Raw genomic sequence first — 23691 nt, forward strand, 5'->3', positions numbered from 1 at the left:
AATCATTTCATACTTAAAATGTTTTAATAAATAAATAAAAGAGAAAATAAATAAATTAAGTAAATACTTAAAATAATAAGTGGATGCAAATAAATCAATTTTGATATATATATAACAAAATTATTGTATTTACACGTCAAAATTAATCTATTATAAATAAGATTATCTTCTTGTTAATAAAATAATAAATTATAAAATATAACGATTTTTCCTATTAAAATAAATTTTGTATGTAAAAAGTGAAAATTCATAAATTATACTCTTTTCTCACTTTTTTTTTATTTTATGCCCAAGGCATTTATCAAATTACCAAATCAATTTATTTACTTTAAGAAATTATTTTCTTTTTCATTTATCTTAAAACAATATAAATTTGCATAATTTGAAATACAATTAGATTTGAACATACTTAAATTGCCTACTAAAATAATTGCAAAAATTATCTCTTTATTCACTTATACATAGAAATGCATATAAATTAATCCATCTTTTTATATGGGAGTGATTTTGAAGAAGAAATTTAGTTTGTTAGTGATTTTAAGAAGTGTTTCAAACCTTTTTAACATTTAAAATTTTGAATCATTCAAATGTTAGAAAAGCTAAAAACATTTTCTAAAATCACTATCAAAAGCACTCTTATAGCATATTTTAATATTTCTAATATTTTAAAATTTTTATCATTCAAATATTAGAAATGCTAAAAATACTTTCTAAAATCACTTCCAAACACACTCTTTAAGCATTTCTAATATTTGAAAAATAAAATATTTTAAATATTAAAAAGACTAAAAACATTTCTCAGAATCACTATCAAACTAACTCTTAGAGTTCATTTGATAGTAATTTAAGGAAGCGTTTTTAATATTTCTAATACTTGAAATTTTTTAACATTCAAGTATTAGAAATACTAAAAAAAACTTTCTAGAATCATTCTCAAATGTACTCTTAGAATCCATTTTATAGTAATTTTAAAAAACGCTTCTAGCATTTTTTTTTTCAGTATTAAAAATATTAAAAACACTTTTTAGAATCATTGTCAAATATACTCTTAACCTATGAGGTTATTTTTCCACCCGAACCAATGAAAGCAACAAAGCTTTTAATAGCCGGGTCAGTTCGAAAATTCTGAAGGGTGATTTTATAGGAAACCGCTAGCCCACGAGAAATGAATTAGTTTCGATATGTGTTTCCTTGGCAATATTATAATTAATTCAAATAAAAATGCAGTCGCATTTTAAGACTGCCCACAACCTCATTGAACCCAACCTCATAATATAACTCATTATTGTAAGAACCACAACACCTCGGCAAAAAATTATTCACACATTTTTTTCTCTTGTTGCACAAAGGATACAACAGAGATTGCCAAGGGATGACAAATTGTTGAGTGCGAGACAAATCCACCATCAAAGACAAAATACTTCCAAAAAAGATGTTTGTAATAGAACACAAATTTCCAAATACAATTTGAGATTTTAATTCTAAAACTAGAAGGTGAGAGAAAAAGCAAAACCATAGGGCAGAATAGTTTTCGATTCTCCAGAATTTAAAAAATAAGAAAATACATTTAACAACCAAAAAGCCATTTTCTATTTTCTGTTTGATGTTTTCAAAGAACATCCTTTAATTGTTTTCACTTGTTTTTTTAGGGTTGTTTTAAAAAATAATTATACAAACAGGTAATGAATAAAGTTAACGCACTAGATATAAAAATATTTTTAAAACATATTTAAAAACATTAAAAGCATGTTAAAAACATTTTTAGTTTCCAAGCAGACTTTTGTTCTACAAAACATCAAAAAACAATTTTCAAAAACCATTTTTTCGAACTGTTTTCGAAATCAGTTACAAAAAAAAGGCATACTTTCGTTTGCACCTTAACAAGCATACAATTGTTAAAATACTAATAAATAAATTCTACAACTCAAACTGCCTAAACTACAATGGCACATGAGAAAAGTTCTTAACCATATCAATGATTCAATATAGACCACTTTCTATGATTTCTAAGCCACAAACTGCCTCATGAACAAGCTTTTTATTTATTTATTTTTATTAGAACCTGGGTACAAAGGGAAGTGCAAGAAAACATGAAATCCTTAGTCATGCCCATATAGCTGTAAAAGAGTAGAAATATACAGCCTCCCTAGATAACAATGAAATCAAGCCAAGCTTTGTGAAACAAGGAAAAATAAATAAGAGAAAACCGAAATTTTCAAACAACAAAAATACATTGTCCTCCCAAGATAAGAATGAAATCAAGCAAAGTTATATAAAAAGAGGGAAAATGAATAAGAGAAAGAAAATTTCAAAAGACAAAAACTCCCATAACAATTTACCCAACCCTGTCATTTGGATTAAGTTGAGATTGACGGGGCTCAAACCCGCAACTTCCGCATGGCAAGGGCATTGCTCAGACCAATTAAACTACAATCCCAAGAAGCAAGGTCATAATGGTCAATATAAGCAACCAAACAAGCCGTTAAGGCAACAAATACTTAAGTTCAATTACAATATATTAAATGACATACAATTATTTTGTGGGAGCAATACTTAAAAATCAAACACCTTCAAATCATAGTTTGTTGGACATATATTTCAAAAATCATACATCTTTCAAATAGACCTTGTAAAGAAAGTGTGTTCATATCCATGTGCCGGGAGAAAATAATTCATATTAAGGCAATTTATATTATATGCATCAATTTATATGAAAAATCAATTTATATTATATGCATCAACCCTACATCCCACATCATATTATGTCCTGATGAAACCTAAACAATTATCAGCCCAAAACACATAATGACTCCAAAATCATGGAAATACCACCATCACATCAACCCCACATCCCACATCATATTATTTCCTGCAGAAACCAAAATAATCATCAGCCCAAAACACATAATGAATCCAAAATCGTGAAAATACCACCATCACTCAGCATGGAACAAATAGTCCCCATTCAAAACCTACAAATACATAGGTAAATCTCAATGCTACAGCCCACACCATAATGACAGCGATTACAAATTGAAGGGATTTCTATAGTGCATTCGACTTATACAATTTAATAAGAAATTTAACCATGCCTACCAAGAAATCCCCAAATAGAAACAAAACAATAGAAAGTAGAATTATCACACAAGGAAGCCCATCAGGCATCTGCAGAATTAACGCAAATCCAACGCTGCTATTCTTTCTCCTACTCATGGATATAACTCAAATACAACATAAAAATCAGATGGCTTGAAAAAGTTTACCAATCCATCAAATCCTTTCTGATATACTTTGAAAATATCAGATACAACATGAAAATCAGATGGCTTGAAACAGGTTTACCAATCTATCAAATCCTTTCTGAAGTACTTTGAAAATATGTACCAGTTTCTCAAAATCAAAGACTAAAAAAATTACATGAAAACATGCTTGGTAAACAGAAAGAATGAAGACCAAAGAAGAAGCAAAAATTTAACCTGGCCTGCATACCATTACAGGAACCCAGATGAACCAAGTCTGAACAGAAGAATTAACCATGAAAGATGGATTCTGTTAGAAATAGTCTAAAATCATATGGTCTACCAACATTTTCTAGAATGACAAAAAAGTGCACACAGTTTCAGCCAAATATGAGGAAAAGAAAAGACTGATTGATGCAAGGTCAACACTACAGTCTTTATGTATGCCACTTATCTGGGTTATGTATGGATCTCACTTCAGCAGGTGCAGGTCTGATATAAATGCAGCTGCTAAAGCATGGTTCAAAATCGCAGTATCAGTCATTGACTGAGAGGGTTCTAAGGCACATGGCGTCTCGGTTCCGTATCGGGCTATACGCAGAACAAGATACTTAAAAGTTCAAAAAATTATAAAAATTATTTTTAATATAATTAAATGAATTAACAAAACTAATAAACTTAATAATAAATCATTAACATAATAATAAATGAAATAATTTCTTAAATTATTAATAATAAATTAACATATAAAATAATACACCTTATATAATACCATTACCATGTAAAATAATATGTTACCTAAATTAAAGTCATTCATACCATATTTAATATATAAAATACTAATTTTCAAATTTCTAATTCCAAATACCGTTGGCATATAAGGTAAAATGATGCAAATACATGAACATTTGAAATAATAAATCATTTTTATATAAAACAATGCATTAAGCCCTTTTCTTAAATTCTCAATCCAAAACATCCCTTATTCACACCACGGGATACCCGGTTTGCAGAAGCAAAAGCCTCTCTATAGTACACAGCCAAACAACACTACGGAGATCGAGCAAGGAAAGGCAACACCAACATGCAACGATCATCATCAATGAAAGAATGTGATGTGGTCGGTCACCACGACTACATCACTGACACAAAGCTTTCTTTCTTCTTCTTCTTATCCTTCACGGCTATGGATCTTGAAAAAAAAAATTATTTTTAAGAGAATCTCTCATATTTATTAAAGATTTCTCAGTTTTGGTTGCCCTTTGTTGTGATTTGAAAGGGAAAAAAATTTGGTTTAATCTGAGAATATTTAGATCTTAAACGATTGAACTCATAATTTCCACCAAGTTCACACTGAATCTCAACCGAGGCGACCAAGTTTAACCGATTCTTAGTTGGGTCTGTGTTGAAGATGGTACCGGGTATCGGACTCGACGCAGAAAGGTTCCAGACAAATACGACTCGGCCAAGTCATATTAGACTCCACCGATATTTTGAACCATGTGCTAAAGTGACATACATCATCTGCCAAAGTCAAACCTGCACCTGCTAAAGTGACATACATCAACACCGTCCCATTTCTGATCCTAATTTGCTTAGGTTCCTTCACTTATTTGTGAAAGAACCCTACCCACATAGTAAATTTCCTGAAAAGTTCCACACACAGAGAGCTTCCATGTTTGAAAGATGAGATTCTAAAATCTAAAAAAAAATATATATATATATATATATATATATATATATATATTAAAATCACATCAAAAGCTATCAACAACCTTATTGAACCAAACCTCATAATAATATAACTAATACTCATAATAAAAAAATAATTATCTACAAAGAAATATAGACATATCCTCCTATGGTATTGTACAACATCTCAGGTATACAAGAAAGATTGCTAAGGGATGAAAAATTGTTGATCTTACATTTATTTAGACAGTATGGTAACAAAGAAATTGATGAGGTTGAATCTCTAAGATAGATTTGTTGCAATTTAAGTAAGACTAGTATTACTTTGAATTAAATTAGGATTAGTATTTGTTGGAGTTAAATTAGGAGTAGTCAATTATTAGAATCATAATTAGGTTATAGGAGAATTAGAATTAGAGTCATAATAGGTTGTTAAAATCCTAATACACTCTGGATTTCTTAGATGTCTATAAATAAGGCTAATTAATGTAAACCAAAGTATTAATTGATTGATGATTAATAATACTATGTTTTCTTGTGGAGTCTCCTAGAAGTCCTGAGTGCAACTCTAAAGTTCTACCCCTTCTTTTTATCTTAGTTCTCTATTTTTTTTTCCTTTTATGTTGTTGTCATAAACTTTATCTCTTATTCCTCTCCTTAAACCCCTAACCCACCTATTTGATGGTAGATAGTCATCCTAGGGTTGCCCTACATAAAAAATACAAGGATCTCTAAGGACAAATGGATGACTTTTCAAACGATATGGGACCTAGTCTACTTCTATTCATCTTTTTGGGCCTCTACAAGGGCATTCCTCTCAACATTATTCAACTTGATTGGCTTTCAATATGTAAATCAAAAGGTTTCAATAGCAATCATTTTCATGTCTTTTAGATTGTCTTGATAAAAAGAAAAAAAAAATGCATAATTGTTGAAATGGAGACAAATGGATTGGTATACTACCAAACTTGCAAACTCAAAACGGATGGCCATAGAACTTGAGAATCTGAACCAAGAAGTAAAGCCATAATTCATAAGCTTCCAAACTTATTTATACTCAAGCAAAAAAATTTCAATGCTTTGCTTCGAATATTTAATTAATCAATAACTAGAGCGCTTCAACACACCATGAAAGCAAGTAAGAAGCATAGATGAATTATAAAAATCCAATTGTACTTCTTTGGGCATCAGTGGGCCCTTGAGGTCTGGCTCAAGTGCTAAAGGGTTGGAGAGGGTTTATGGGAGGTTTTAAGTTCAAGTCTCAATGGAGACAAAAATTTACCTACCAACAAAAAGTTCTCTAGGCATTAGTGGGAAAAGGAAGCAATAATAACATAACAAATTAATCAATGAATTCTTGAACAAAACACAAGCTGCCTAAAATACAAATGGCACATGACCAAGTCAATATACAATTCCCAGGCAAGATACCACTTTTTACATATAAACCACAGTGCAAACCCCACATACATTTTTACTTATTTATTTACCAAAACCTCATAGACAAAATCTTCACAAACCAAACCTTGGTAATCCAAAGGAAAGTGAGAGAAAAAAATAAGCTCTTCATAGACAAGTATTTATTTATTTATTTCCAAAAACCTCATAGTTAAGGTTTTCACATATCAAACCTTGGTAACCCAAAGAATAGTAAAAGCTCTTCAATTTGTGAGCTAGACAACTATATTAGCCATGTTTTTATTTACAAATTAACAAAATAAATTAAAAAAACTGACCTGTTTTAATGTCCTCACTCTGACCCTTTCTTATGAAACCAGAAATCAAAAAAATTGAGTTGAGGCAAATTGATGTCCATGTCATAAAGAAGAGTGCTCAGAGACATAAATGTAACAGCCCCAAAAACATGATATTCAATAGAAAATAAATAAATAAGAATTTGTTACCACATAACTCCACTTATTCTTATTTCAAATCAGTATCTATAATGTCATTTTGTTCAAATACAAGCTATTGTAAATGAACACTTCTCAAATCAATCTTTCAAATAAAAAAAATTAAGTTCAAATACAAAAAAACTTAAATTCCATTTTGTTCTTCAAAGGGAAGAGATGATTTAAAAAATCAGTATCTATAATGTCATTCTTCTATGAAAGAAATAATTCTAAGAATCAAATGTCCCTTGATTAGGCTTTACGATATCCGAAAAAAAGCATTCAAATACAGTTCCATTTTGTTCTTTAAAGGGAAGAGATGATTTAAAAAATCAGTATCTCTATGCCATTCTTTTATGAATGAAAGAATTCTAAAAATCAAATGTCCCTTGATTAGGCTTTATGATATCTGACAAAAAGCACTGATACAAGGGACAAAATGCTCCATATTGAGGAAAAAGAAGAAAAAAAAGGTAACAACGAAACTCATCATTATATGTAACTCTTAATCTTATCAAATTCTGCATAATACGTCATATCACTTCTTGCAAAAACAACATCAATTGGAAGCCCAAAAAAACAACTCCTGTTAGCACTCCAAATAAACTTATCCCACCATGCTAATCAAACTCGGATCATTGAGAGTAATAGACCAAGCTGCAGATGTTAATACCCAAATCGCTAATAAAGGGTTCATTATGAAATACAGGGTTTGCATAGGACTTTGTTGGGATGGATGATCATCAGTTCCCTGATATTTCTCAACAATTGTTGTTAACCTCCTCCCGACTTTCTATAAAAGGAGGGTTCTACTGTGTCAAATGTGCCTGAAAAACAATGTAGCCAATCTATGACACCAATTTATTTAGACGAAACTGTAAAAGTACACACAAATAAAACTCAGGCATTGCCCAAATATCCCAAAAAATTTTAACAAATCACAAACACATAACCAAAAATATAAATTTCTGTACAAATTACCAACAAATCAAAGAACATTTGTCACTAACAACGAGTTCAAACAGATTGTAATCAGATAGCTGCCAATGAAGACAAAACCAAATATCAGAAATAAAACTCAGACATTGCCCAAATATCTCACAAAAAGTTAACAAATCACAAACACATAACTTGAAATTTTTAATTTTTTTACAAATTACAGACAAATCAAAGAACATATGTCACCGACTCACCAACCATCATGAACCCTTTCCTTGCGTCAAGCCCGATCCATTCCTGAAAAATCCTAACGCATGCCCAAAAAATTCCTATAGAAAATCCTATCGTCCTCACCCAACGTCGAGAAACCCTAACAGAAAAATTCTAACGTCTTCGTCTATCATCTTTATTTTAATATGGAATAAGATCGTCGTACAAAACCCTAAAAACCGCCTTCACCCATCATCCTCAAACACAAAAAAACCTAATGCCTGTACTCTTCATTCAACACCCATCAAAAAGGAAAACCCCAACACCCCACTCCATCATCTTTCATCCTCCAAAATCCCAACCCATTACCCTAAACTCTGAATTTATACTCTGTTCTACGCGGAACGGACGCGTATAGCCCGCATGCAAAACATGAAAAAAAACTCACTCTTTAGTTTTTAGAGTCGATCGTTGGGCTTTACAATTTCAGCCCAATCGGAGCCCAAAGTCCCCGTAGTAGCGAGCCAGATAATCAGGCCAGGACCACCACGCGCCCCACGCCACCCTGTGTGTGAGGAAAAAATATTCTTGGAAAATTGATGATGACGTGTATGCGAAGATTCCAAGAAGCTTCCATGTTTCTTGGAAAATATTCTCTGCTTCCCGATTTTATTCCTCGTCATCAAAGATTCTTCGCATACAGATTCTTGCAATTTTCATGTTTTAGAAGATCCTGCCTTTCAGCTTTTTTCTGAGCCCTTCCAAGAAACGACTTCTTTGACCCTAGGATTGCACCAGTGAGGGCCTCCACAGCTCAAAGTACACAAAACCAAACCCTCTGGATTTCCCATTGCCATCCTTGATGATAACATCAGTGCCAACTTTTCCAAACTCAGAGAACTTACCTCGAATTGTATCCTCTGTCAAATCTTCACCCAGATTATTCACTTACACATTTGGACACGTATAATTTTTTCCCTTCAAGACATTTTCTGCAAGTTTGGCAATATACTCTCTTGCAAGGTGGTGGAAGAAAGCTGCTGCTATTAATGCTTGATAAGTTGCTTGACGGGAAAAAATTATATGTGTCTAAATTTGTCAAGGAAGGTGAGAGGAAAGACGTTTCTGCGGAAACAAGGTCATGATACAAGAAATTTTTCAAGAAAAGTGAGAGGATGATAGGTTGAGAGTTTAGGATGATAGGTTCTTTTAAAGATTTTAAAGGATGAAAGATGGTGGAGTTTGTCAAGAAAAGTGAGAGGATGATAGGTTCTTTTAAGGAATTTAAAGGATGAAAGATGATGGACTGGGGAATTGGAGTTTTCCTTTTTGATGGGTGTTGAATGAGGAGTATAGGCGTTAGGTTTTTCGTCTTTGAGGATGATGGTTGAAGGCAGACCATGGGTGAGGACGATAGGATTTTCTATAGGATTTTTCAGGAATGGATCGGACTTGACGTAAAAGCTTTTGTAGCTTCACTTCTTAGTAATACAATAAGTTCCGGAAGGGGGAACACCGGAGGTGGATTGCAAAGGGGTTTTAATTATCTGCAACTTGATATCGAGCATAATCCTGATTTAATATTTTTATAATATCTATATTATTTTATTATCAATATTTTTTAAAATTTTAAATGAAAATATCAAATTATAATTATATTATATACTTTTTTTTAAGTATATATAAGTTTTTTTATTGTTATATTGAAATTTTGTATTATTTATTATTTAAATTTTAGTATAAATATATATATATATATATATAAAATGTAAATAAATTTTGAATCTTACTACCCAAAGAAATGTAGTCCAACCAATCAACTTGAGTTGAACCCGAATTTAAAAAAATAAGGTTAAATTGAACTTAAATTAAGTAACTCAAATTAGAGAAATTGGGTTGAATTTGAGTTAACTATTTTTTGTTTGAATTAGACAAACTTGGGTTAGTTATCAACTTAACCAATCTACCTAAATCGAATAAAAGAATCACATAAAGAAATAACTTCTATCAAAAACACTTTTAACAAACAAGATTTTAACAATGTTACCATAAACAATTTCTTTACATATTAAATTATTTTTAAAATTAAATTTAAAATGAAAATATTATATTTTTATTTTTATTTAAAAATAATTTTATTAAATAAACTTTAAAATTAATATATATATATATCTTAATATTTAGAGGGTGTTTGTTTTTTTGGCATTTTGTTTAAAGCAATTTGTTTTCAGAATTTAGATTGTTTGTTTTTCTACTTTTTCAAGACTTATTATAAATTTTTTACTAAATAGAAAAAGTCAAAATATTCTAAATAGAAAAAATAATATATTGGTTTTTCTTTACTTTTTAATACTTGATAAAAATAAAATACTATAAAAACAAACAACCTAATATTTAACACTATTAAACATTGAAGTTCTATTTAGAATTAAGTAAAAAAACAAACACCACCTTAATCATTTTATTACCAATTGCAAACCAAAATAAAAAATAAAAAATTAATTTTCTTATTTTTAAAATTAATATAAATTAATTTTTGATATAAAATTCAAGATTAAGATAAACAATTTTTATCTTTATTGAATTTAAGATAAAATAATATTTGTTTTCATACTCAAAATTTTTATTTCTTAATTATAAATAGTAAAAGATAATATAATTTGAAAAATAAAATAACTATAACAAATTTCAAAATCGTAAATCTGAAAAGTGGTTACATATCATCATTTTCCAAAAAAGGTAAATATTTAAACCAACATTGCAAAAGATTTCTTATTCTTTTTTAATGACATCATGATTTATTGCATATTCGCTATTAAGAAAATATGTCATATCAATTATTTCTCAAAAAAATTATATAATTTTTATAAATTATAAATTTATATAAATTAAGCAATAAAAGAAATTAAATGTTGGTATAACAATAGATTTTTTTTTCATAATAATTTGAACGAAATTAATCTAAAATTTTATCTTAAAAATCAATAAAAAAATTTTAATTTTATTTATTTTTTAAATCTTTAGAAATCAGCCACAATAGATAAAGAATACAAATTTTAATTCAAAGGATAATTTTTTTCTTTCATTTTAAAATAATAATCTATTTTTATATTTATTGAATCTTTTATATTTTGAAAAAAAAAAAATTAACGCTTTGTTTTTATTTATATTGATTAACATAAAGATAAATCTAACTTTGTCAAATCAATTAAAATAGTTTATTTTTTATTTATCCAATTTTTTTAATTTTAGTAAAAGATAATGAATGCCTTTTGACGGTGATTTTAGTCAAATTGTTTTATCTAAAAGTTTTTAAAAAAAATCACAGATCAATTTTTTCTCCGGATAATATTAAAAAGTGATTTTCAACCCCATAAGTTATTTTTCATATTTTTGAAGGTGCTTCCTAAATTTTGTCTTAACATTTAATTTTTTAAATTCAATATTATAAATAATTTTTCAAATTTTTAAAAGTGTATCTGTGGACCTTGTATTTTTGCTTATGTGTTTACACTCGATGGAGAGCTCGCTTTTTATTTGAAAAATATTTAACTTTTTAGAAAATAATTTAGAATCGTTACTTATTTTTGTTTTATTTTTAAGGGTAAACAAAATAAGAAAGAAAACCCTAAGTGTGACTCCTTATTTTAAAAAAAATGATATTTGAAAACCCAAATACGAGTTTGAGGGTCAAGTTACATATTGGGAAGATACAGTAAAGACTGTAACACTCCACTAAGTCCCTAAAAATGGGTCTCTATTAATGAGATGAAGTAATCATGAAAATTAATAAGGAGATCAATGGATATCAATATGATTACACATTGAAAGCCAAAATATACATGAAGGATGTTCAAAGTGAGAGATGATGCGTACCTTGGCAACAAATGACAATGCGCTATCAGAAAATGGGGTTATTGCACAAGTATGAGCATAAAATATGTTATATAGGCCACTAAATAGAGTGAGAAATCATCTGATATCACAATTCAATCAAATTTATTTTTAGAGAAAACATTCACTAATGTTAGGCTCCCACTAAAACCCAATTTATTTTTACATGAATTAATTTTATAAATTTCATCATTTGGAATTACAAAATTAAATTAATGCTTATGTTAAAACATTTTAAAAATCATAGAATTTATGAAATTTGCTTGCCAGAAGAGAAAATGGCAGCAAATTTGATTGAAAATAAGATTTTTGGTAACCTAAAACTCTAAGGAATGAAAAATTGAAGAAATGAGTTATTTGCAAAACCAGAATTAGAAAAATATTCACAAAATGGGGGTGGAGAAAATTATTTTCAAAATCAGAGATGATGAAAAGGCAAACGACACATGGCTCAAAAGTTGCATGCCAAAGGTGGCCATGCAAACTGGAGACATGCAGAGGTGGGCCCAAGGTAGAATGATTGGTTTGAGATCACTGAAGGATTGAATAGGGGAAGCAGACCCAGAAACAACATGCTCAACACTCGTTCCAATCCGCTGTTGAATTGTTGAGGCCAATCCTGATGCTTGCACCTTGTCTTTGTCTTTGCTATCCATTCAAGTGAGAGAGCTTTTGGATGGCATCTTTATGGATGTTCTGCAAATGAAGTCAGATATATGCAAAAACTGAATTGAGGAAATTTCTAAAACAACTTCACATCAATATGGATAGGAATCAGCCAATCAGGGAAGAGATTGGCATATAAGGATATATGATAAAAGCACTATACTATTTTATTAAACATGCTAGCCTTTCTAAGGCGCTTTTACAGTAAGCATATAAAGCTCTGCATGACACTTTTTGATGCGGCATGCGGCATGCGGCACGCGGCAGCTCAGCACTCATGAGCCCTTATTTAGGATAATATATAGTTAACCATGCCCTTTGCTGCACTCAATTTCGAGTATGGTATACAGGCTGTTTATTTGGATAAAAGAGGCCCCAATGTTTCTCAAACGCCGGTTCTTTCTTATTCTCATTAAACATGGAAAATAGGTAAGTTTGTATAGGTTTTCCAGGCCTCTTGGGAGTTCCTCCCTTCACGTGCCGAAGCAAATTTGTGTTGTAAGTCCTAGCATTCTCGACTGTCGAAGCCAACCCACCAGCCGATGGCCAACCAGTCTCAGCCACAACAATCTCCAAAGAACCCCCACCAGCCTTCTCCAGAGCTGAGTAAGCAGCATCCAGTACTGCATCGAACATGTTTTGGTACCCAAACTGCCCATCATGCACCACTACTCCGGGAGATGTGAAGAGAGCATATTCCAGACTCATGAGATGAGGGCTGCCAATGTAACTGAAATAGGTATACATGTTCAGGAAAAATGGGGCATGGGTGTCCACTAGGAATCGGATGATTGGATTAATGAATGATTCCATATGGGGTTTGAAGGAACCTTTGGATGGAGGGTAGGATTCTCCAAGGATCTCGGTGCTGAAGGGGGTTGAGACCTTGATTTGGTTGCCAAGTCCAGCCTCTGAAATTGCCCGATGAATGTTTTTCATGGCCCCCAGGAGATGATTTGCTTCCCATGCGGGAGGATGTATTTCATTGCCAACAGCTATGTATCGAAAATTGACATTGGCATAGTTTCTAATGTTGTTGTGGACCCAAGAATATGCGTTGGCCATGTTGGTAGCAATGTGGCAAAGATCTTCGTTTGCTACACCAACCATGACCTCGATATTAGAGCCTCTGAGGGCTTGGAGGACATGTGGGAGGTGTAGGGACCCCTCTCCTTGGGAAACACGTGGCACGCGGCTCATGGTGACGCGTGGCACGTACTGTCAGCCGGACCATCATCATCCGGATTCCCCTACAGATACGTATGGTGCGACTATCCTATCCGGAACCCCCCAAGGAAAGACAAACAACGTTTCAGCTTCTCCTATCCAAGGAAGAGCAAACGACGCTGGCAGAACGTAGACACCCGGGTAGTCTCCACAAACACATCCGGATATTCAGCATGATCCATCCGGATATAAATCGTCTGGATGGTCAATTAAAGTAAAGCGAGTCTTACACGCAATCACAACAAGCAGCCATGGCCCACATCCCATCACCTGCAGAATGAGAAGACAAGAGGAAGTGACAGCAAGTCACTTCCCACGATCATTCTGCATAATCGCTTCCCACGATCTCTGACAGCCGCATCACCTACCATGGTCTCTGACAGCCATTCGTAGGATGATAGTGCTCCTACTAACACCTATTGTCATCATCACAACAGAAAATATCTCCCCACCATTAATGAGAGGAACAGTACCCCTGAAGCTGTATATATATGACTTCACACGAAGAAGAAAGGAGGATCTCCTGGTAACCTCTTGACACCTAGTAAAAGGCCAACTGCCTCATATATCTTATTCTCTTACCATGGCTAACAACATCATCGGAGGGTGCATCCGGACACCCTGTCCGGATGCCTTTTTGCAGGTACAACCACTGAATCAAGAACCCCTTGTGTGTTGAGAATCGCGTGTCCATCCATCTAGCAGCAACGTGGCCCACCTAATACGCGAGGTGACAACAGAGGTTGCTCTGAATATCTTGATTGCTTGTTCTTGAAGCTTTAATTTGCTTCAAAATCCAATGCTTCTGCTCAGGCATGGGATTCCAGGACTCACAAATATCATTCTGATCACGAGCAGCATGGGTTAAATCTGGGGATTATGCGGCGGCTGCTGTTTGGGAATTCTACACACATGATACATGTCGATTGCAATGAGGGTTCCTGCGTCGGAATTAAGCTGGGTCCTGGAATGGGAAGCTATAAAAGGAGAGAAGGGACGAAAAGAAATAGGTAAGAGGAGTGGTTCGGCAGCTGGGAGGGTGTATTGTGGGAGAACAGAGAAGCTTTTGGCTTCTGAAGGCTCAAGGGGAAAACTAAAAGAAGTCACTGCCGTGGAAATGATAAATTTTGGTACAACCTGATCATTCCATCTTTTAATTTTCTGCTGCAACTGCTTCTGTGTCTTACTTACCATTTGTGGCGGACTGCTTTATCCAAAAAGTTTGACTTTTATTTGAAATATTCACTTTGCCGGGACCCATTGTATGTCGTATGCGCTTTGCTTCTATTATTTAACGTGGGCAGCATATTTTTTAGTTAGTTAATTAGACATTAAAATTGTCGCAATCTTCATTTAAAACTGTATCAATCTTTTTAGCAGAGACTGATCATTTTCAAAGCAGGTGCCCACGTTGGAGTTTGCTACGGATTACTGGGGGACAACTTACCACCACCCCACGAAGTTATACATCTCTACAAACACAACAACATCCCAAGAATGCGGATTTACTCTCCCCTCCTGTAGGGACCCCTCTCCTTGGGAAACACGTGGCACGCGGCTCATGGTGACGCGTGGCACGTACTGTCAGCCGGACCATCATCATCCGGATTCCCCTACAGATACGTATGGTGCGACTATCCTATCCGGAACCCCCCAAGGAAAGACAAACAACGTTTCAGCTTCTCCTATCCAAGGAAGAGCAAACGACGCTGGCAGAACGTAGACACCCGGGTAGTCTCCACAAACACATCCGGATATTCAGCATGATCCATCCGGATATAAATCGTCTGGATGGTCAATTAAAGTAAAGCGAGTCTTACACGCAATCACAACAAGCAGCCATGGCCCACATCCCATCACCTGCAGAATGAGAAGACAAGAGGAAGTGACAGCAAGTCACTTCCCACGATCATTCTGCATAATCGCTTCCCACGATCTCTGACAGCCGCATCACCTACCATGGTCTCTGACAGCCATTCGTAGGATGATAGTGCTCCTACTAACACCTATTGTCATCATCACAACAGAAAATATCTCCCCACCATTAATGAGAGGAACAGTACCCCTGAAGCTGTATATATATGACTTCACACGAAGAAGAAAGGAGGATCTCCTGGTAACCTCTTGACACCTAGTAAAAAGCCAACTGCCTCATATATCTTATTCTCTTACCATGGCTAACAACATCATCGGAGGGTGCATCCGGACACCCTGTCCGGATGCCTTTTTGCAGGTACAACCACTGAATCAAGAACCCCTTGTGTGTTGAGAATCGCGTGTCCATCCATCTAGCAGCAACGTGGCCCACCTAATATGCGAGGTGACAACATTGGCGCCGTCTGTGGGAAGCTTTTACTTTTTATTTTGATTCAGTCACTAGCAAAGATGGCCACACCTTCCCAAAGTCGATCATCTGGTAGAGAGGAAGAAGATAATCACGAATGGCGTCAAGCCATCGAAAAAAGACAGTTGGCGAGCGAAAAACAGCTAAGAGCTCTCCTCCAGGAGACGGAGAGGTTAAGGGAAGAAAACGCTGTGTTACGCATTCAAGCCTCAACATCAGGACCTCCTCGTCGTCAGCGCTCAAAAGGTCAAGTGGCAAACTCAAGGCCAGAGCCAGAATCAATATATCCTGGGTCAACAGGAGCTGTCCCAGGAACATACAACGCAAGGCCCCATGAGCCACGCACACCCATGCCTCGAGCTCCCCGTGAGGAAAGCTCAGATTCCACTCATTTCTCAGCAAAAAGACAACGTGATAGAAAATCACAGTTGTCAAGTTCTATGCGCGCAAGACTGGGCCCACAGGAGCCTGGGAGATTAAGGCCACCAGTAGCCACAACTCGGGCGCCACGCCCCGATCCTATGATTGCTCCCATGGTGCAGAACGTACCTCCGCATCGTGACCCCATGGTCACCCCAGCGATGCGGAACGTTCACTCACACCTAGCGGAACGACCAGCTGGGAGAAACATCCCAAACGGGCCACCCATTGGCTCCATCAGCAAGAGGCTGGATGACATGCTCTCCACGCCTTTCTGCTCTCATATCACCCATTACGAGCCCCCAAGGGGATTCCTCGTACCAAAGTTTTCCACATACGATGGGACCAACGATCCCTTCGATCACATCATGCACTATCGACAGCTTATGACGCTCGATATTGGCAACGATGCATTACTATGCAAAGTATTCCCCGCCAGCCTTCAAGGGCAGGCTCTCTCATGGTTTCATCGCCTACCTCCTAACTCTATTGACAATTTCAGGGACCTCTCTGAAGCTTTCGTAGGACAGTACTTATGCTCTGCCCGACACAGGCAGAATATCAGCACCCTCCAGAACATAAAAATGAGAGACAACGAATCCTTGAGGGAATTTGTGAAACGATTTGGCCAAGCCGTACTCCAAATAGAGGCTTGCAGCATGGATGCTGTCCTACAGATCTTCAAGAGAAGCATCTGTCCAGGCACTCCATTCTTCGAATCGCTGGCCAAAAAGCCTCCTACAACGATGGACGATTTATTCAGACGAGCTAACAAATATTCAATGCTCGAAGATGATGTGCGTGCGGCCACTCAGCAAGTTTTGGTTGCCGGACGGCCAGCTAGAAATATTACGGAGGGAAGTAATAAACCTCCGGATCGACCAAAGCCGTCTGACCGAAAGCAGGAAGGGCCAAGTCGCCCGGAAATGCCGCCTCTCACACCTCTATCCATATCGTATGAGAAACTTCTCCCAATGATCCAGGGATTGTCCGACTTCAAATGGCCTAGACCCATTGGAACGGACCCATCCATGAGAGACCGCAGCAAGAAATGCGCCTTCCACAGTGACCATGGTCATACAACAGAGACATGTCGGTCCCTCCAGTATCTAGTTGAAAGGCTCATCAGAGCAGGACATTTAAAACAGTACCTCCGCTCAGATGCTGGAGGAAGGGACGCGTCTCAACATCATAACTCTGGGGCCCCGAGGGCCCCAGTCGCCCCCAAGGCTTTCATAAACTATATCAATGGGGGCCCATCCGACGAAGAATACGATTCCAGACGGAAAAGGCAGAAATTGCTGCGAGCCGCGTCAATACGCGAGCGCATTAATTCCATCCGGCCGGGTCTTACCGGAGAGGGCCCTCGCCCCATAGATGGGACAATCATTTTCCCACCAGTAGATCCCACCCGGACGCTACAGCCACATCGCGACGCCCTCATCCTCTCCCTAGGAATAGGAGATTTCGATGTAAGACGCGTCTTGGTTGACCCAGGCAGTTCAGCCGATCTGGTGCAAGCATTAGTCATTGGCCATATGGGACATAGTCTCACGGGTCTCGAAAACCCCGGACGAATCTTATCCGGATTCAACGGATCTTCAACCACATCCTTAGGAGACATTATACTACCGGTCCAAGCTGGCCCAGTCACTCTCAACGTGCAATTCTCAGTGGTACAAGAGTTATCACCCTTCAATGTCATCTTGGGACGCACATGGCTTCACTACATGAAAGCCATCCCTTCCACATATCATCAAATGGTGAGTTTCCTCACCAACGAAGGACAAACTGACTTGTATGGCAGCCAGTTAGCCGCTCGCCAGTGCTATCAAATAGCACGTGAAGCAGTCGCTAACCAGGAGGATGCATCTCCCCCTGAACCTAGCGTTGCGCACGACCAATAGCAATTATTGGGTCCGGCGGACAAAGATCCCCCGGTAGCAGATCCCTTACAGACAATCCAAATTTCGGAGGAAAGTGATCACCTCACAAACATCAGTTCCCTCATGACACAAGAAGAAACTCAAGGCATGCAAAAAATCCTCAGACAGAACCATGACATCTTCGCATGGGCACATTCTGACATGAAGGGAATTCATCCCTCCATTGCATCTCACAGGCTTAACGTCTTTTCAACCACCAGACCCGTCCGGCAGAGGATCAGGCGCTTCCACCCGGATAGACAAAGAGTCATCCGGAACGAGATTGATAAATTGCTCGAAGCCGGGTTCATCAGAGAAGTTTCTTATCCGGATTGGCTGGCAAACGTAGTCGTAGTACCCAAAAAAGAAGGAAAGTGGCGAGTTTGTGTAGATTACACCAATCTCAACAATGCGTGTCCAAAAGACAGTTTTCCCTTGCCACGAATAGATCAGATTGTGGATTCCACTTCCGGGCAAGGAATGCTCTCTTTCTTGGATGCCTTCTCCGGATATCATCAAATCCCCATGTCCCCGGATGACGAAGAAAAAACAGCATTCATAACACCGCACGGCCTCTATTGCTACAAAGTCATGCCATTCGGACTCAAAAACGCTGGCGCCACATATCAAAGATTAATAACTAAAATCTTCAAACCTCTGATAGGTCACTCGGTCGAGGTATACATTGACGATATCGTGGTTAAAAGCAAAACTCGAGAGCAGCATATCCTCCATTTACAACAAGTTTTTCGTCTCTTGCGAAAGTATGGAATGAAGCTAAATCCTTCCAAATGTGCCTTTGGCGTAAGTGCTGGCAAATTTCTGGGATTTATGGTCAGCCAAAGAGGCATAGAAGTCAGCCCGGATCAAGTCAAAGCAGTCATGGAGACACCTCCCCCCAGGAACAAAAAGGAGTTACAACGCCTCATAGGCAAGCTCGTTGCGTTAGGACGTTTTATAGCCCGCTTCACTAATGAGTTGCGACCCTTCTTCTTAGCGATACGAAAAGCTGGAACCCAGGGATGGACGGACAATTGCCAAAACGCGTTGGAAAGAATTAAACATTGTCTTATGCATCCACCCATCTTGAGCAGCCCCATCCCAAAGGAGAAGCTATATATGTATTTAGCTGTCTCAGAATGGGCAATCAGCGCCGCTCTATTCCGCTGCCCTTCACCAAAGGAGTAGAAACCTGTCTACTATGTCAGCAGGGCATTGGCAGATGTAGAAACCAGGTATTCAAAAATGGAGCTAACAGCCTTAGCTCTTCGAAGTGCTGCCCAAAAACTCCGCCCCTATTTTCAAGCCCACCCAGTGATTGTACTGACCGACCAACCCCTTCGTAGCATTCTGCACAAACCAGATTTAACCGGGCGAATGCTACAATGGGCCATCGAATTGAGCGAATTTGGAATCGAATTCCAACCCAAATTATCCAAAAAAGGCCAAGTAATGGCCGACTTTGTGCTCGAATACTCACGAAGACCCAACCAGCACCACGAATCAAGTGAACAGGAGTGGTGGACACTACGAGTTGACGGAGCCTCACGCTCATCAGGCTCTGGAGTTGGGCTCTTATTACAGTCCCCAACTGGGGAACAACTGGAGCAAGCCATCCGGCTGGGATTCTCCGCGTCTAACAATGAAGCAGAATACGAGGCCATCCTGTCCGGATTGGACCTCGCCCTTGCGCTATCCGTCTCCAAACTCCGGATCTACAGCGACTCGCAACTAGTGGTAAGGCACGTCCAGAAAGAATATGAGGCTAAGGACTCACGCATGGCGCGTTACTTGGCCAAAGTAAGAAGCACCTTACAGCAATTCACTGAGTGGACAATCGAAAAAATTAAGCGAGCTGACAATAGGCACGCTGATGCTTTGGCCGGCATAGCTGCCTCCCTCCCTATCAAAGAAGCCATTCATTTGCCCATACATGTGCAAGTCAATCCCTCTGTCGCAGAAAATTCCATTTGCAACATCGTTGAGACAAACCAAACGGATGGTCAAGAGTGGACGCATGATATTGCAGAATATCTCCGGACAGGAACTTTACCCGAAGATTCTAAACAAGCGCACAAAATCCGAGTGCAGGCTGCCCGTTTCACCCTTATTGGGGGGCACCTGTACAAGCGATCCTTCACAGGGCCTTATCTTCGTTGTCTTGGGCATTCAGAAGCCAGGTATGTGCTAGCTGAATTACATGAAGGAATATGCGGAAATCATGCGGGAGGACGATCCCTAGCACATAGAGCTCATTCACAAGGGTACTATTGGCCAACAATGAAGAAAGACGCAGCAGCATATGTCCAAAAGTGTGATAAATGTCAGAGATACGCTCCCATTCCACATATGCCTTCAGCAGCGTTAAAATCGGTATCAGGCCCATGGCCTTTCGCGCAGTGGGGCATGGATATAGTGGGACCCCTCCCAGCAGCACCCGCCCAGAAGAAATTCCTCCTTGTCGCCACTGATTACTTCAGTAAATGGGTAGAAGCTGAAGCATACGCAAGCATCAAAGACAAAGATGTCACCAAATTCGTATGGAAGAACATTGTTTGCCGCTTTGGAATTCCCCAAGTCATCATAGCTGACAATGGTCCACAATTTGACAGCATTGCATTCAGGAATTTCTGTTCGGAACTAAACATCCGAAATTCATACTCCACGCCGCGTTATCCTCAAAGCAATGGGCAGGCGGAAGCCACAAACAAAACTCTAATCAATGCCTTAAAGAAAAGGCTTGAGCAAGCCAAAGGGAAATGGGTGGAGGAGCTACCCGGCGTCCTATGGGCCTATCGAACCACACCCGGACGGCCAACAGGAAACACTCCTTTCGCCCTCACATATGGAATGGATGCAGTCATCCCCACTGAAATAGGTCTCCCTACTATCCGGACTGATGCAGCAAAGCAAAAAGACGCCAACACGGAACTAGGAAGAAATTTGGACTGGACAGACGAAGTCAGGGAAAGCGCATCCATCCGGATGGCAGATTACCAACAAAGAGCATCAGCGCATTACAATCGAAAAGTCAGGCCCAGAAACTTCAAAAATGGTACGCTAGTACTTAGAAAAGTTTTTGAAAATACTGCTGAAGTAGGCGCAGGAAAATTCCAAGCCAATTGGGAAGGACCCTACATAGTGTCTAAGGCAAATGAAAATGGAGCCTATCATTTACAAAAGCTAGATGGCACTCCGTTACTCAGACCATGGAATGTGTTCAATTTAAAGCAGTATTATCAGTAGAAAGTGTACACGAGTGCAAATGAGAAAGAAGTAAGTTTTATTGATATGAGTAAATGTAATTACAAAGAGACATCCGGACCACGAAAATATACAGAAGGAAAAATTACAGCAGAAAAATTGCAAAAAGAGATAAACTGTCAGGGAGCAGGTTTCTCATGGAGCTTCTTTTCTTCACTTGGAGGAATTGAAGGAGTATCTCGCTTTATACCGTTCTTCTTCATGCAGCAGCGATACCCAAAGATAAATGTATCATCCACTTGTTTCTGGTAATCCGCTGCAAGTTCCTCCCTTTCCACAGCAAACTCCCGTTCAAGTTCCTCTTTTTGCACATCCAGACGCAGCTGCAAGTCTTTCTTCTGTTTCTTTTCATTCAAAACTTCTGTCCGGAGTCGACTCAATTCATCCCTTAGCCGGGCTGCCTCACCCTCCGCCTCATGAAGGCGGCCCGCAGTTGATTCTTCTCGACCCTTTGCCTCAGCCAACTCCACCCGGAGGGCTTCATTTTCCTCTCGCAGGGTGGATAGACTGGCCTCAGCCTCCTCCGTTCTCAGACGCAGTTGATTTTCAATCTCTTGGTGCCGAGAGGAGAAGGTCCTCATATAGTCTGCAGTCTGCAGCAGCTGAGTAAAAAGATCGTGTTGTTGAGACATGCTGCGGAGGCCCCTCACCAGCTGACACACAAAAGAAAAGCAAAGACATAAATTACACTACAATAAACACATCAGTGCAACAAAAAATCAAAAAGCAAAAACACAAGACAACGATATACCGTTTCTATCATATCAAACATCTGAGCAGAGGGCTTGATGGCTTTCCAGTCAGGGGTAATCTGCTTTAACTTAACCTCCAACTCCGCGTAGCTGAAAGGGCTAGCAGGAGCGGCATCGTCAGCAGATTCCTCCTCAGGTGAGGAAGCAGAGGGTAACTCTTGTCCCGGAATCGGAGCCCCCATATTTTCGTCCGGACACATAGGTCCGGATGCATCCTCAGCCGGAATTATTGCCGGGGCAGCTGAGGTCTCAGTAGCCATCTCCACCTCGCCTCCATCCGGATGAGCGTCATGAGCAGAAGCGCAGCTAATTTCAATCTCTTGCTGCCGCTCTTGAAGCCGCTCAAAGAGTCCGGACTGTAGATCGCGCGTCAAACGCGACTTCTTGAGGGGAGGCCCTTTCACCAGGACTATAGCCAGGCGATCCGGGTCGTCGGAAGGCTGACTTTGGCTTTCTGCTCCCGCTTCCTCCAACGGGGCCGTTTCAGCTGCATCAGCATCCGGATTAAGGTTGCCCGGACGATTGATAGATGCAGCTTCCTCAGCCACGTTAGCCAGACGCGCAGCCACGACCAAGGAAGGACCTGAGTGATTCAACCCCGACATGCGTCCGGGGCCGCTTGAGATAGAGTGCGGAGCAGCATTTACTGGCTCCTCTATCATTACTTCCCCCTCATAGGTAGTTTGGGGAGGAGGAAACTCCTTGGGAGGAGTGGGTTCCTTCATGTCCTTCCCATGCTTCTTCACCAGCTTCCCCCTTTTTCCTGAAGTTTTCTTTGGAGGAGAGTCCGGACCCCGCTTCTGTCCGGGAGCCTTCCGGATAGTGCCTTCAGTTTTTTTCTGATCTCTATCCTCCAGGAGCTTTCGCCGCCTTTCAGCGTCAGCCTCTTTGGCTTCCTGATAGAGGGGGAGCTCCTTCACAGTATAATGCTCCCCAGGCACTATCTCATCCTTTGCCAATTTCCTAGGAAGAATATTGATAACATATTCCTGGGGCTCCCGGACGACCTCCGTCAAATTCCGCGCGGAAAGCAATGTTTTGTAGGCCCTCTCCTTGGGGTCTATTTCAAATAATTTGCAGACGCAGGCAAAGGACGCCTTTTCCACCCAATCCACAAGGTGGCCCCTCAATTCCAAACCTGCATTGTCAGCAACAAAGGGTGAGAATTCTGTCCGGAAAAATCAGAAAAAATCAGCAAAGAAAAATCCGGATAAAAAATCGCAAAAC

General features: G+C 38.4%; 1 protein-coding gene and 1 long non-coding RNA gene across 2 annotated transcripts; both read right to left on the bottom strand.

Moving 5' to 3' along the window:
* Window positions 1–2680: 2680 nt before the first annotated feature.
* On the bottom strand, window positions 2681–9450 carry LOC104880126 (uncharacterized). Its single transcript, XR_786457.3, has 2 exons — window positions 7834–9450; window positions 2681–7650 (listed from the first exon to the last, which is right to left on the bottom strand). It is a non-coding gene; the product is annotated as an uncharacterized LOC104880126 (long non-coding RNA).
* Window positions 9451–12630: 3180 nt separating this feature from the next.
* LOC100854503 (glucan endo-1,3-beta-glucosidase, basic isoform-like) lies at window positions 12631–13893 on the bottom strand. Its single transcript, XM_059739263.1, has one exon. It carries the CDS (start codon window positions 13730–13732, stop codon window positions 12860–12862), a length of 873 nt encoding a protein of 290 aa, XP_059595246.1. The 5' UTR covers window positions 13733–13893; the 3' UTR covers window positions 12631–12859.
* Window positions 13894–23691: the final 9798 nt, after the last annotated feature.

This window comes from Vitis vinifera, chromosome 8 (assembly GCF_030704535.1).
Source record: "Vitis vinifera cultivar Pinot Noir 40024 chromosome 8, ASM3070453v1".
Taxonomy (NCBI): domain Eukaryota; kingdom Viridiplantae; phylum Streptophyta; class Magnoliopsida; order Vitales; family Vitaceae; genus Vitis; species Vitis vinifera.

Excerpts from the sequence above, each read along its gene's own strand:
- LOC100854503 (XM_059739263.1), bottom strand. The coding sequence starts at position 13,732 with ATGAGCCGCGTGCCACGTGTTTCCCAAGGAGAGGGGTCCCTACACCTC.